Source organism: Triticum aestivum, chromosome 3B, assembly GCF_018294505.1.
Source record: "Triticum aestivum cultivar Chinese Spring chromosome 3B, IWGSC CS RefSeq v2.1, whole genome shotgun sequence".
NCBI lineage: Eukaryota > Viridiplantae > Streptophyta > Magnoliopsida > Poales > Poaceae > Triticum > Triticum aestivum.
This window is the reverse complement of record NC_057801.1, coordinates 525,290,353-525,305,060: the sequence shown is the minus strand read 5'-3', so window position 1 is coordinate 525,305,060 and position 14,708 is coordinate 525,290,353. Positions and strand designations below refer to the sequence as shown.

The following is a 14,708-nucleotide window of genomic DNA, read 5'->3' as shown; positions in this document are numbered from 1 at the left end:
GCCGCCCGCCGTCGCCCGCCGCCCCCTCTCACCCACGTATAGAGAGCTAGCGAGATCGTGGAGAGGGAGAGAGAATTTTTTTTTGTTCTTTTTAATTTTAACTAGTTAATTAGTTTAACAAAAACGGTAAAATAACTTAACAAAAAACGTATAACCGTAAAATAACTTAATTAACAAAAAACGTATAACTTAACAAATAACCGTAAAATTTGATAATTAACAAAAAAACGTATATACGGAGAGGGGGCGGCGAGGGGGGTGGCGATGCGCGCGGTGTTTTTTTTAGGGATCGAGAGGGGGCGGCGAGGGTTATACATGTGTGTTGTCCTTGCCTCCCTCTCCGTGACGTCGTCGTCTGCCGCCCCGTCTCGCGCTCTACCGCGACACCCTCTCCCACCCCTTCCTCGCCCCCTCCTTTTGCCACCGCCCTTTCGCCACCGCCACCGCCACCGCCCCCCTTCTTCACTTAATTAATTTGTTTTTACTACATGTTTTCAGGACTGACATAATGGCGGACGATAGAGCTGACCCGATTATGGACAACTATGATCCGGACGGTGAAGCACATATGTTCGGCATCATAAACGGCGATATTCTATATGTGCCGACCGGACAAGAAGAAGATGATATCTCTTCTTATCTGAACCTTGACGGTGAAGATGAAGGGCGCCGTCAGCAAGATGATGCCGAACAAACGTCGATAAACGACGATCTTCAAATGGAAGTAGCCACCACCTCCGGCGCCGAGGTATATATATATACATTGAGCCTCTGGTGATACAAACTAACTGATTTGAATAAATATGTGTGGACTAACGCGCGCGACTCTCTTTCTTATTTTAGCCCTCGGCCGGATCGTCGAAACAATCGAGTACGTCGTCAAAGCGTGGCGCAACCAAGACGATGAAACAAGGAGAAACATGCACCATCGAGGTTGTCGACAGTGCAACCGGCAGGCCGCTGGAGCCCCGCAAGAACGCCACCAAGTTTGTCAACCAATGCGGAGCCATTGTTAGAGACAACGTCTCGATCACCGTCCAGGAGTGGAATAAGCCAAAGAAGGCATGAATTGCTGGTTTCACTTTTGTCGATAAGAGAACAAAAAAAGATTGCTTCAAGAAGCTTATGGAACATTTCGTTCTACCTCCGGAATACAACAAATTCGATGAGGAGGGTAACAAGATTGAGGAAAACAAGGAGAGGAGGAGGCTAGTCAAACAGTTCGCTCTTCATAAGATGGCCGACGCATTCCGGAAATTCAAGCAAAATCTAGCCCATGACTTTGTCAAGCAGAACAAGACTCCGGATTTCAAAGGACAATATGAGAAACTGAAACATGATTGGCCAGAATTTGTGAAGCAAAAGAAATCGGAGCAGTTCATTCAAATATCGAAAAAAAATAAGGAAAATGCGGCTAAGAAGGAGTACAATCATATTATGGGGCCAGGAGGGTATCGCCTTTGGGAGCCTAGGTGGGAGAAGATGGAGAACAAGCTGAGGGCGCGAGGAATCCGTCCAGGTACGGAGGGATGGGACCCAAGGGCCAAAAGCTGGTGGTACGGGCATGGGGGAACGCTGAACCCGGAGACAGGGGAGTGTGTTTACCGGGGCAAAATAATTAAACCCACCCAAGCCCTTATTGACGCAATGAGGGATGCTCAAGAGGGGAAGATCAAGTTCAACACAGAGAACGACGCGTTGACAAAAGCCCTCGGGAATCCTGAACACGGAGGACGTGTACGAGGCATGGGGCACATTCCGTGGAAAATAGGGTTCCCCCAGAACGATGACCCGTACGGTTACAGAAACCGGAAGAGAAAGATGGATCGGGAAGCAGATGTTGTGGCGCGGTTGGCATCGGAAATGGATGTGATGAAGAAAACCGTGAGTGTACTAGTAGCCGAACGAGATGCAGCTCGGGCGCAGCATGAAGATCATCCAGCGGATCTCAGAAGCCAGCAGCGGAGAAGCAGTGTGGCTTCCACGGAGGCCCCACCGGCTGGTGCAGATGCACCGACGATCGAAATTACTGCACCGGAGCCTCTGGTGGTCGAAATTACTGCACCGGAGCCTCTGGTGGTCGAAATTACTGCACCGGAGCCTCCTCGCTACCCCGTGGACGATATAAAGGAGATGAAAGAATGTCATCTGTATTATCCTATCGGGAACAATGTCCATGAAGGTAGCCATCGGCAGTGCTTTATCATGTTTACCTGGAGCACTCCACCACAACAACCCCATTCAAGATGGCTATGCTCGTGTCACGGTGGAGGACATAGTCCAAGGGTTTGAGGACCTGGAGATTGACATTGCTACACCTGAAGGGGAGAAAAGACTTGGAGATGTCAAGCGCCATTTCATTCTATGGCAAAAGAAGTTTATCAAGTTTCCAGGCGAGGCGCCAAGGACAACAAGTCCACCCCCCTACGGTGGTGGCGGTTCACCTACACCTCCGTCACGTCAGCCGACGCCCCCCAGTCCACAACGTCCGGCGGGTGATCAGACGCCGCCCCCCAGTCCTCGTCCGGCGGGTGATCAGACGCCGCCCCCCAATCCACCTCCGGCAAAGAAGCAGAAGCAGTCCTGGATTATTAACCCGGACCCTTATTTACCTAAGACCACAAAGGTACCGGAGCCATCATTGAAGCCTCTCCCCACAAGGCCTTGGGAACGTAGTGCCGAGGAAACTGCCGCGGCCGCGGCTGCTGATCATGAGAAATGGAAGGCGGACTGCAAGAAGAAAAGAGAGCCCGAGCCCAAGCCAGTATTTTCTGATGAGCAAAAGAAGTGGGCTAAGTCATTTTTGAGCACACCGTCCCAAGCCGCGAAGAATCTGCCTGACGACTATGCACGTGAACTTCGTAGGCAGGCACTCATGTTGAAGGAGAAGAAAGAGCGGGCGGAGAACCATGAGAACAAAGCCTTGGAGGAGGCCGAGAAAACGGAATTAGAAAGTAAAAAAAGCGGGAAACGAGTTGCCCAACTCGGGGAACAAAGTAAACAATCGATTGCCCCGCTTATAGTGAAAGCCGCCGGTCCGGATGACCCCGATATCATAGCAGCTGCGACAGCACATGGATTGACTGTAACGAGTGCCAGAGAACAAGCGGCCAACTTAGGTATTACTCTTCGTGAACTGTTAGGCCTTGATGAGGCGCCAGTGAAGGAGGTAGTAATTACATATGTGAAGAATGGGCCTCTCGTCGAGCCTGCGCAGGAAGAGGATCTACCTCCACAAATGAAAAGTCTGCTGAAATGGTACAAGGGTTACATAAAAAATAAAAACGCCAAAGAATATATTTATGCGGAAGTTAGATATGAGCATCACTTCAAACATTACTATGTACAAATTCATCTGAGTGAATTGTTCCAGCTTTTCAATCTGCGCGAGCTCGACAAATCTATCATCAGTTGCTACGTTCTGTAAGTGATTTATTTCTACCCCATCTCGTTCATATTGCCTGCACTATATATATGTCCTAACTATATTGTTGTGTCCGCTATTATACATGCAGAATGAAGATTAAGGAATGCAGAGTAAGGAACATCCATGATGTTGGGTTCATTGACCCACACATCGTTAATGGATATGTGTTGGAGCATCACCCCGCCGACATGGAGGCAGACCTGTGGCAGTTTCTTACAAAGCAGGAACTCAAAGTGATATTCTATTTCCTTACCATTTTGGGTGAGTGTTTATGTCTTGAGCACATTCTCTTTTGTTTACTCCATGCATGGTATGTGGCCGGCTAATCGATGAGTTATGCATGACGTACTGTGCATGTATCGTTTCCGCAGGTTCCACTAGATTCTGCTAGTAATTAAAGTTGACACCTCAGAATGTCTCGTCCACGACTCTTTGAATAAGGATCCAAAGCTTTGGGTCGACATGAGAAGAATGTTGCAGAAGTAATTATTTTCATTCATTTGCGCTCTATATCGATCGGCCTATTTCGTTCATTTCCTAATATCAAGTAACTAATAACTCTCTTGTTCATTTAATTTTCTTTGCCTCGTAGGGTTTGGAGACGGTTCGTAGATACAAAGGTCGGTGAATTCAAAAAAGAGCTAGAATTCAAAAGGGCACAGGCTAAGAATGGTGAGGATATTCAGCCAGCGGGGACCAATCTATGTGCATACTATGTCTGTGAGATGATCCGGAGATACACCTCTGAGCGGGTTCGGAGTGATATCAATGCTCAGAGGAATAACCTCCGGATGATGCTTAGTCCAGAAGCTCGCTTCCGACCACTTCAAGAGGAACTAGCTGGATGGTTCAGGAGGGAAGTCCTCCATCCTAAAGGAGAATACCATTACGAGGACGTAGAACTTTATATGCATTAAATTATGTATGGAAACTTGTTCAAAATTGTATATGGTCATCCGATGATATTGAATATATATTGTATATTCCTCTTGAATTCTTTTTGGTTCTAATTTCAAATTTGTTTGAAATTGTACATTCATATGCATGTATGTAGTACCGTAGAATATGTGAAACTCCTTCAAAATTAAAATAAAGCACAAAAGAAATAAAACAATACAAATTAAACAGAAAACAGGTTTAGAGGGGGGGCTAAAACCCTAAACCTACGGCGGCCTTTAGTCGCGGTTGGCCAGAAGAACCGCGACTAAAGGTCCTCCGCCCCGACGGCCGCCTGGCGCCCACGTGGACGGGCCTTTAGTCGCGGTTCTTAAGCAACCGCGACTAAAGGGTGGGGCCTTTAGTCGCGCCCGTTCGGTCGCGGTTGCGCAACCGCGACTAATGGCAGTTGCGAACCGCGACCAAAGGCCCTTTTTCCACCAGTGATACGAACACTCAAATACTACTACCAGCTCCGAAATGGGACAAAGAGTGCATACTGCATAACCATGCATGCTAAATTATCAAAGAGATGGGACAAACTACCCATGATCGACCGTATTGGACAAAGATAGATAGTCAACGAGAGTATATGGCCGCTGCACCAAGCTAGATGGTTGTTCGATGCGTCCATACGGAAGATGATATGCTCCAATTTTTAACAATCTTCTCTCGGCAAAGTCAAAGCTCGGGTAGATGGTGTCAGCGCTAATGGAGCCAGAGGGGAAAACCTCTGGAGACACCGAGAAAAAGCAATAAATGCCCAAGAACAAAGCTCTTCCTGCGCCACCACTCAAGCTCTTGACACGGGATAGTGTGCCGGTATCCAAATTCACTCGATACATGTTGTACCGATGGTGAAAACCCGAATTATTCCGCGACGTGAATGGTACAATCCCACGGCGGATGACCATCAGCTCACCACAATTGTTGAAGAGGTGCATACTTTCCGAAATTGGGGAGACATGCATCTTCAACTTGGCAGCCACCTCCAGGCGAGGTGGCTTGTTTGGACGGAATTGCAGCACCATGACACCATCAACGTTAACGTGGTAGAAGCATCCTGCAAACATTAACGGCCTTCTTGTAAGCCCATCAGTTCTGTATTCCAGCAACATCCAGTGGTCGTCGCCGGGCTTGGCCATGCCAAGCGTGTGGAGCTTATTGAAACAGAGCACCACTGTTGAGTCATCACTAGCAATGCCAGAGCCAGTCGCTATGAAGTTGCCTATGTCGAAATGGGAAAGCATGTCATGGTCTTTAGAGGGAAGCAGCGTGGTGAGCGGCGGTAGCTCTGTGAGGTGACGAGTGAGCGGGTTGAGCAGGCGGACGTGGTTGTGGTCGTAAAGCAGAACTAGGAGGCCCTCAGGGGTGACGGCGAGCAGCTCATGGTCAAGGAGTTCCGGGAGGTCCAGTTGGATGCACTCACCGGTGGAGGAGTTTAGGAAGCAACGGCGGTTGGGAGCAGCGAGTGGTTCGCGGAGCGGGACCCACCGCCAGGGATGGAACCGGCGGTCGAGCCCGCTGTGGGTGCGCGGTTCTGTGCAACACTGCCTCCATGGGCGGCAGACGGCACGGAAGCGGAGATAATCGGCGACGTCATATGCGAGGACGCGCTCGGCGATTAGTCCTGCCGGCCCATCGCCTAGATTGGACCAGTCCCTCCTGCGAGGGTAAAAAAAATCAGATCTGATGGGATTTCGGTGGGTACAGAAGAATGGGAGTAATAATCATTACCAGTTGTTGTTGTTGTTTGTCCGCGAGCGTTTTGCCCCCCAACAATAATAATTTGGGAGCGGCTGGATGGAACGACAAGGGCGCAGTCCTCGGTTCTGGATGGAGAGTATAGGGCGCAGCAGATGTTTGTTCCTTGGCTTCGAATCATCATCACATCCCCGAGAGGGGACGATCTGGATCTGAGCGCAGGTTGAGGGGCAAAAAAGTGATCTTGTTCTTGGATTCGAATCATCGTCACATCCCCGAGGGGAGACGATCTGGATCTGAGCGCAGGTTGAGGGGCAAAAAAGTGATCTTGTTCTTGGATTCGAATCATCGTCACATCCCCGAGGGGAGACGATTTGGATCTGAGCGGAGTTTGATGACAAATCTTGGCTGCTGCTGCTAGTGAGCGTTGCCGCTGCTGCTGCCGCCCCTGTGCGTGCGCGCGTCGCCCCCCAATTGGGGGGCGGCTGGGGGGAGAGCAAGGCCGCAGAAGATGAGGCCGCCCTCTTCCTCGCTTCGTCGTACCGCCACGCCGAGATGGTCTTCTCCTATTATCGGCTCCTCCTCCGCCTTCGTCCCCCTCGTGGGGAGAGGTGGTGCTTGGCTGCTTCGCCCGACGGGAGGGAGGACGACGGACAGGGGGGGCATGGGATTGGGCGGCGGCTTTCATTCCGACGACTGCGCGCCGCCGGGGAGAAGACGAGGGTTTCCGCTCCGAAATGGTAAGGTGAAATTGGTGGGGCGGGGGTGTCCTTGCTGGGTTGCTGGGCCTCTCTGATGTCCAGCCCTGGTATATAAAGACTCGTGTGCCGCCCTTGCTGGTCGGTGTGGGACTATCCTACGTTTGCCTCGATCCGACTCCGACAAGTGATCTTCTTTTCGTGGTAATGTGAGATTGACCTGCAAACCACGATGACTTTCACATACCAAAGATGGGCCCGTTGCCGAAACAAAATCAAAGATTTTTATTCTCAGAAAGTAAGGAAAAAACATGTCAGGTTTGAAAGAAAGGAAAAAAAAAATCAATGATGGACCCGCTTCACGTGATGGGCCCTGAGAGACAGTTACCGCCACCAGCGGGCCGGCACTTCAGTAACTTCAAATAGCACGTTACGGAGCAACTAATTAACGAGCGCTCCTTCGGAAGCCTCGCAACGATTAGCGCCACTTGGCGCGCTCATAGCCATTCGCCACGTGTCGCGCTCCCTCCGGATTTTGTTTTTTTATTTTTACGCACGTGTTTTCGGTTTTTTACACGTTTTCTTTTCTTTTTTTTCCGTTTTGGTTTTCTACCGGTCTTCCCTAGCTTTTCGACCAACAATTTTTTTTCGAAAAAAATATTTTTTTGCGCAAAAAATGCATTTTTTTGAGAGAGTCACGATTTTGTTTTCGCGAGAGGCACGGCCGTGCCTCTTGAAAACGGAAAAAAACATGTTTTCTGTTTTTTTCTTTCGCGAGAGGCACGGTTTTGCTTCCGCGAGAGGCACGTGCGTGCATCTTTCGAAAAGGGAAAAAACACGTTTTTTTTTGTTTTTTTTCTTTCGTGAGAGGCACGATTTTGTTTCCGCGAGAGCCACGGTTGTGCTTCCGCGAGAGGCACGGGCGTGCCTCTTTCAGAAAGGGAAAAAACGTGTTTTCTGTTTTTTTTTCTTTCGTAGAGGCACGGTTTTGCTTCCACCAGAGGCACGGTTGTGCTTTCGCGAGAGGCACGGGCGTGCCTTTTTCGAAAAAAGAAAAAACGCATTTTTTATTTTTTTTCCGCGAGAGGCACGATTTTGTTTCCGCGAGAGGCGCGGTTGTGATTTCGTCAGAGGCACGGGCGTGCCTCTTTCGGAAACGAAAAAAGCCGTGTTTCCGGTTCGGTTTTTTCGTCGGTTTTTTTTGTCCGGTTTTTTCATGAAAAAAAAAGTTCGTCAAAACCTATCAACATGGGATCTAGTTTTGAAGATCTCGACGCGAGGAATCCAATGGTGAGAGCGGTTTGAGATTTGGACGCACGGTTTAAGAGATAAGACGTTTTGAATAAATGGATCTACGAAAAAAGGGAAAAGTCCCAGGTTGCGACAAGTGGCGCACATGCAGCGCACCATTTGTCGCAACCTGGGGAAGTTGGAGTGATCTCCGCAAGAAGTACTCCTTAATTAGTGATTTCGCACGTTAGGGCATGTACAATGGTTGATAAGGTAGTCTTATCTTAAATCTTGCATGTTATTTAGAGATGACAAAAAAAACATGTCTACAATGGGTCATCTCTTAGCCTTATCTTCAATAACTAGTTATTCCTAAAAACGTGGTGAGACATATTGTGCTAAGAGATCATCTCTTGCCTTCTCTTAATTAAGAGAAGACAAGCCTTTTCTTATAATTTCTCTCTCCTCCACCTCATCATTTATCTTACGTGGCATTGTTAAGATAGAACCATTGTACATGCCCTTACGGGTCTTTATACAGCAACCTGCGTGCTGGGACGTCTAAAAAACACTGCGCGCTGGGAAAGAAGGCAGCGCGCACCCCCTCCCTCTCATGCACGACCTTGCGCCGGCCCTGGTTTTTTTTTCTTCATTAAGAAAGTTCAGGATTTGAAAAAAAGGTTTAGTATTTTTTTAACAAAATCACTAATACAAAAAAATGTTTACAAATTTTACAACAATGTTCCAAAATTAAAAGAATATCATAATTTCTTATAAAAAGATCTTTTATAATTTTTATGATTTTTCTTGAATATTCATGAACAAAATCCAATTCTGATAAACATTTTTGGTATTTTACGAAAAAAATCAAAATTTAATGTTTTTTCCTGAAATTGATGAACAAATTTTGCATTCGAGGATATTTATTAATATGATGAACATTTTTTATTTTCATGGACAAAAATTGCATTTAAATGATTAACATCAATCGACGGATTGTCACGCTCGCGTCCGCCGTCCTGGTTGCGCGACACGTGGCCTACTGGACTACCCATGTTTTCTCTCCCTAATCTTTTCTCTTCCTCAACCTTTTCCCGTGCGCAGAAACACCCGCCTCAGCCACCACCATCTCCTTCAGCAACGCTCGCCATGGCCGCCACCATCTCAAGCTCCTGCAGCAACGCCAGCCTCGGCCATGCCCGTGACCACCTCAAGCTTCGCAGCAACGCCCGGCTCGACCGTGGCTCTGCCTGCCGTCAAAACCATCTCCTTCAAGTCATGGTCTCTATTTGCAAAAAATAAATCTCCAACATGAACTATGTTGCAAAAAAATTTGCAACATGACTCTTGTTGCAAAAGGATTTTTGCATTCGATATTTAAAATTTCTGCAACAAGACCTTTGTTACGAATTTTTTGGCAACAAGACCTTTGCTGCAATAAATAAATAAATAAATTATGCAACAAGACCTTTGTTGCGAAAAATTTCTGCAACAAGACCCATGTTGCAAAAAAAAATGCAACAAGACCTTTGTTGCGAATTTTTTTTGCAACAAGACCTCTGTTGCAAAAAATAAAGAAGTACATACTCGGGTGAGTGCAACAAGCTAGCTGTTGCGGAGGGCCTTCTACGACGCCCATTCAAAGAGATGGCTGCTTTTGGGGTACTCCTAGATCGGACATCCGTTAACGTTACATCCAATGGTCAGCGAGCCAGCGGATCTTTTCTAATTATTCGTCGGCCGACGCGTACCGTCGCCCTTTAAATAAATGTTCAGCAATTTCAAAAAATGTTCCCAGATTTCAGAAAATGTTTGTGAATTTGGGAAAAAGAAAAATAGAAGGCGAAATGAAAAAACGAAAATTAAAAGAGAAAGGAAAAAAGAAAAACGAAAAAAAGGAAAATTGGTTTGAGAAGGTTATAGAACCTTTCTAAAACCCAGGATGACTAGCTGGGCCAGCCCAAAACCTACGCACCGTAAAGTGTGCTGGGGGTGGGGTGGGGGGGGGGGGTGGGGTGCACGCGGTCGGTAGGCAGCGACCCGCGTGCCAAATAGGATCCACCATTTATAACACCCGGCTTTGATCCCCATAAAAATCTTGCTTTGATGTATTCGGAGTGCTTCCAATTGTTTTTCAAGAATCCGTAGTCTACACTTCTACACTACTATTAAACAAGAGAACTTCACCAGGGCAGACGAAAACTCTGGTGTTCCCACGCCACAACTCACGCCCGCACGAGTCTACAAGTAACAACCCACGTCCTTTTCTAAAAAAGAAGAAGAGAAGGTAACAGCCCACGTCCAATTTACATGGAGAGTCATATACGGATCCCGCGCCCCGCGTCCACCCCAAACATCGCTTCCTGATTCAAGGATGAAAAACAAACACGGATCGCAAACAAATCCCGAATGGTGAGATGGCCAACGCGGGGCGGCGGCGGCAGCTTGATGCAAGAAACTGTGATGGCCAAGGCATGGGCTTCTATGGCCTGGCATGGATCTAGCGGATGGCAGCCGGATCGGGTTGACGACGGGCGGTTCCGGCGAGTCGGAGGGACAGCAGCGGCTGCTGAGCTCCTATGGTCTGCTGCAGTTTCAGGTAGAGAGAGCTTCCAAGGTGAAGAGGAGATAGAGAAGAACAGAAGGAAGGGGAAGGAGGAAGGGCAGGGGCGAGGCGTCCTCGACAGCGAACGGTGGCGATGATCTCTGGCGAGAGGCGGACTCCCTTCCAAATTATATCCAAAAGAGGTAATATCATCGGAAGTCATAGAACTTGCAGTCAATGTTCAGTTTGGTGCTAGAACTTTAAAAATACGGATTTTTGGTCACCTAACTTGACACCCCGTGCAAATATGGTCACAAAATACGCATGCGGACGTATCATGGTGTATGACCCCACCTGTCAATGAGTGATGTTGCTCGTCTGACTAACTTTTGCACAAAACATCCTCACATTTTTTTATTTGCGAAAAAAGCCGACTGTTGTGCTGCATATAGGTACAAAAATTAACACAAAAAATGGGTGAGCAGATACTTAACATGCGGTCAATGTTTACGACACAAGCCACTCCAGCCAACCCACCCTTCACGTTCGCATCTCATGTATGGATAGCAAACTTAGATTTATTGAATGTGGAACTTAAATGACATATTTTTTCCGCATCTATGAGGAATTGGTGTACATCTGCCCATTTAAGCTATTTTACCGGTCCTTTTTCTTAACCTGAAATATGTAGATGCACGTACTGCTACAGTTGATTCCGTTAAGTAGGACCAGAAGTCATATTTGGTAGGTTGACACATTAAGATAAAATATAATGCCATCAACATAGTACTTACAAGTGGAGCCGTAAAACAATGGGAGTGATACTAATTCGCTAATTGCACATCAAGACGGTTTGACAGAGCTGTAAAACAGAGTCTTTCGGAAGGGGGTTGCCATTGCCGGCTTATTTCTGCGGATACTGCGGCCAATTTTGCACTTGCTATTTTTTAAAAATATTTGTAAAACGTAATTAACAAATTTATGTTCCAAGAATATTATATATACAAGCGATCATTATTAGTAAATAAAAACATTTAAATATACACATGCATATTTATATAAAAAATATTTAGTTAAACCGACATTGAATTTTTCTATTAAATAAATATGTCTAATGAATCCAAGAAAAATAACACACTCGAGGCTTATATTTAAATTATGCAAAATGATGAGTTTAAACATTTACTAAATTTTCAAAATTATTCACTTGTGTATAATGTTTACTCATGACTTATATTTGAAAAATTATATAATTTCAATATTATAAATGATTGGACATTCATATCAATGTTTACATTTTAAATTACACAAAAGTTGAACTCTACAAATGCGAGAACAGTTATTGAAATGTTTGTAAAGTTAAAATGATATTTGTAATTTTAATTTTGGAAATATTTATTTTAAATGATACAAAAATTTATAATTCATAAATTAAATATATGAATATTTTTAAAATACATGAACAAATTTAAAAGTAGGTTATATAGTTTGTATGTACAATATTTATAACACATATTTAGACGTTATTTTTATTGTTGCAATTATTGTTTACGTAGTATTTACATATTTCTAGTACATTAAGACTATTATTATTCACCGTAGATGTGTATATGTGTAGGTTGTAGCGGCTAGAATGTCATGTATGCTACTCTTTGGTTGTTTGTTCGAGAGCTGGGGGCCACACTTTTTCCTGTTAATTTTCAATGTGCAATGACAGGCAGGACCCACTGCTCATAGGTACGAAAAATTAAATGTCATTTAAGCTTCACGTTCAATACATCTCAGTTTGTTATCCATACTTGAAATATGAACGTCAAGGGTTGGTTGGTTGGCTAGAGTGGCTTGTGTCCTTAAATTTTTTTTGAGGATCTTGTGCCCTTAATTTGGGTCGTGTGTTCGAGTCCTGGCTCGCTGATATTTTAGTTAATTATCGTACCTATATGCTGTACAGTGGTCGGTCCTTTCCGTTAATTTTCATATCAATATGTTGCTACACAGTGGTTGGCCTTTCCCGCAAATAAAAAATAGTAAGGTTGTTTTGTGCAAAAACCAGTTGGCCAAACGCCATCACTCACCGACAAGTAGGCCATACACCCTGATATGTCCGCATGCGTATTTTGTGACCGTATTTGCACGTGATGTCAAGTTAGATGACCACAAATCCGTATTTTTAAAGTTCTAGCACCAAACTGAACATCGAGCGCAAGTTCTGTGACTTACGGTGTGATATTACCTCTATCCAAAATCTCCACCGGAGGCCATCTCTCAGCCGTGTGGCACTGCCAACCATTGTCTGCATCCGTCGCTGCTTGGGACGGCCGGTGCACACTGCACACTGGGATGGAGGCCGCCCTTTCGTTGAGGGCGGGGCAGCCAGAGGGTGTGTGTGTGTGTCGCCAGGACGAGGCCTCGCCACGTCAGTGTACGCCGCTGCAAGGCCGAGCCCGCGCCCTTCTCCGTTCTAGGTCGTCGCAGAGGATGCTGAGGCCGACACCGCCTGCCCTACATCTACATGTCTCCCCACGCAAGCTAACACCGGAGAGGCTTTCCCAGGGGGGATGCGTACTACCGAGCGCGGGACAGTGGCCCGGACGCACGCAGGCCCGCGTGCGAGCTGATCTAGCCACGGACGCTGTGCTGGCCATTGACGGGACTGCCGCCGACAGCACGCTTTCCCGCGGGTCACGCACGGGAGATGAGGCACTGACAGTGGCTGCACGGATGAGCTTGTAGCCGGTGTGCACTCTGGTGGTGGTGAAAATGAGGCCGGCGCACGCCACACCACCCGCAAGATCAGATGCATGCACTGACCGGTAAGGCTTTTCTGCAATTCCCATTTTCTCTTTTCACTTTTCTTTCTTGCGATCTCCCCATCTACTAAGTTTTTAGAAGATCAGGGGAGGGAGAAACCCCACCCCCAGTTTCATTTGCAAGACTGCCCATCTAAGTCATGACCAAAATTCAGTTTAGAGTTAGCGCACTAATGGTTCACGTTCTGAAGGTTGCTCAATGTATCTGATATGATGGCGTGTACTTGAGTCAAAACGTTAACATTGTCTGCTAAGCTACTGTTTAGGAATCCAATACTTACGCTAAGAGTATTGTTTCCGAAGGGAAACTAAGAGAATTTTAAAATCATTTGTTTATTGTCTTGAAGTAGCTATCCAAATCTCCCTTTCTTGACTGACAGAATCAGATCAAATTTCAATTTATTTCTAAGACACATCTCTGCATTCTTGAGTGACGCAAATGAAACAAGAATAGTATCCCTCATGAATATGATTTCAGCACAATGAATTGAGATTACAAAAAGCGGAACCACCGGAGAGCAATGAACAAACCAATATTGCTTTGCAAGCAGATGGAGCTTTTGGTGTAAATTTGAAGCATGACATATCTATTCATATCTGACAAACTTGAAAATTCAGTGGAAGGGCTAATTGTTATCTTCCCTTTTCCATGATACTCTGTTTACTCGAGTAGTCAAGACTTTTCCGATCTTCTCATTCTAGAATATCAGATCGAATACTTGTGTTATGTCTAACCTATAGAAGAGCACGGAGTATGTCGATGGCTGTTCATGCAGCTGCAGCAGTAGGCATGGGTTGATGAAAGTGAGTACCAGACTAGCTAGCACTTTGCATGAGTCATGGTTCTCCCTGGTTTGTGATGACACGCTTTGACTGAATATTGCATCAGCAATACTTGTGTTCAGCTTATCAAGATATCTGTCCATGCATATCTTCTTGAGGAACAGATCATAAAACCATGCATATCTTCTTGCTTTGACAGATTTTATGCATTCAAAAATAATTCTAACTGCATCCGCATTAGCAGAGAAGGCCAAGCGAAGTTTGCATGGACATGTGAATCAGTAAACAAGCCTCATAGTTCTTCTATATATGCGTCAAAGTAAAACTCTACAATACAAAGCAAACCAAGATACTTATCAGTTAGCTATAAGTACAAAACTACGAGTTTTCATGTAGCTATGCAAGTTTTGTGAAGTTTTTCCTGATGTTTCCTACTTTTCAGTCTACAAATACATTAGTTGATCCAGTGCTGAAAACAATTCAATTGAACATGTTTGTTCTAGCACTTTTTTGGCAACCATTCACTTACATATGCAGTTTGATTCCATGTGAAGTCATTGGCTGTTTTTTTAAGA

At 45.7% G+C, this 14,708-nt stretch overlaps 1 protein-coding gene across 1 annotated transcript in view; it reads right to left on the bottom strand.

The window, feature by feature from the left end:
- LOC123067570 (uncharacterized) overlaps positions 1–13,377 on the bottom strand; it is an 18,904-nt gene extending 5,527 nt beyond the window's left edge. Inside the window, exons 1-3 of the mRNA XM_044490312.1 lie at positions 13,138–13,377; positions 6,101–6,633; positions 4,810–6,028 (exon numbers count right to left, since the gene is read on the bottom strand). Coding sequence (XP_044346247.1) covers positions 4,906–6,028; positions 6,101–6,633; positions 13,138–13,377 — 1,896 coding nt within the window. The 3' untranslated portion in view covers positions 4,810–4,905. The remainder of the gene's footprint in view (positions 1–4,809; positions 6,029–6,100; positions 6,634–13,137) is intronic.
- Between the last annotated feature and the right edge of the window lie 1,331 nt (positions 13,378–14,708).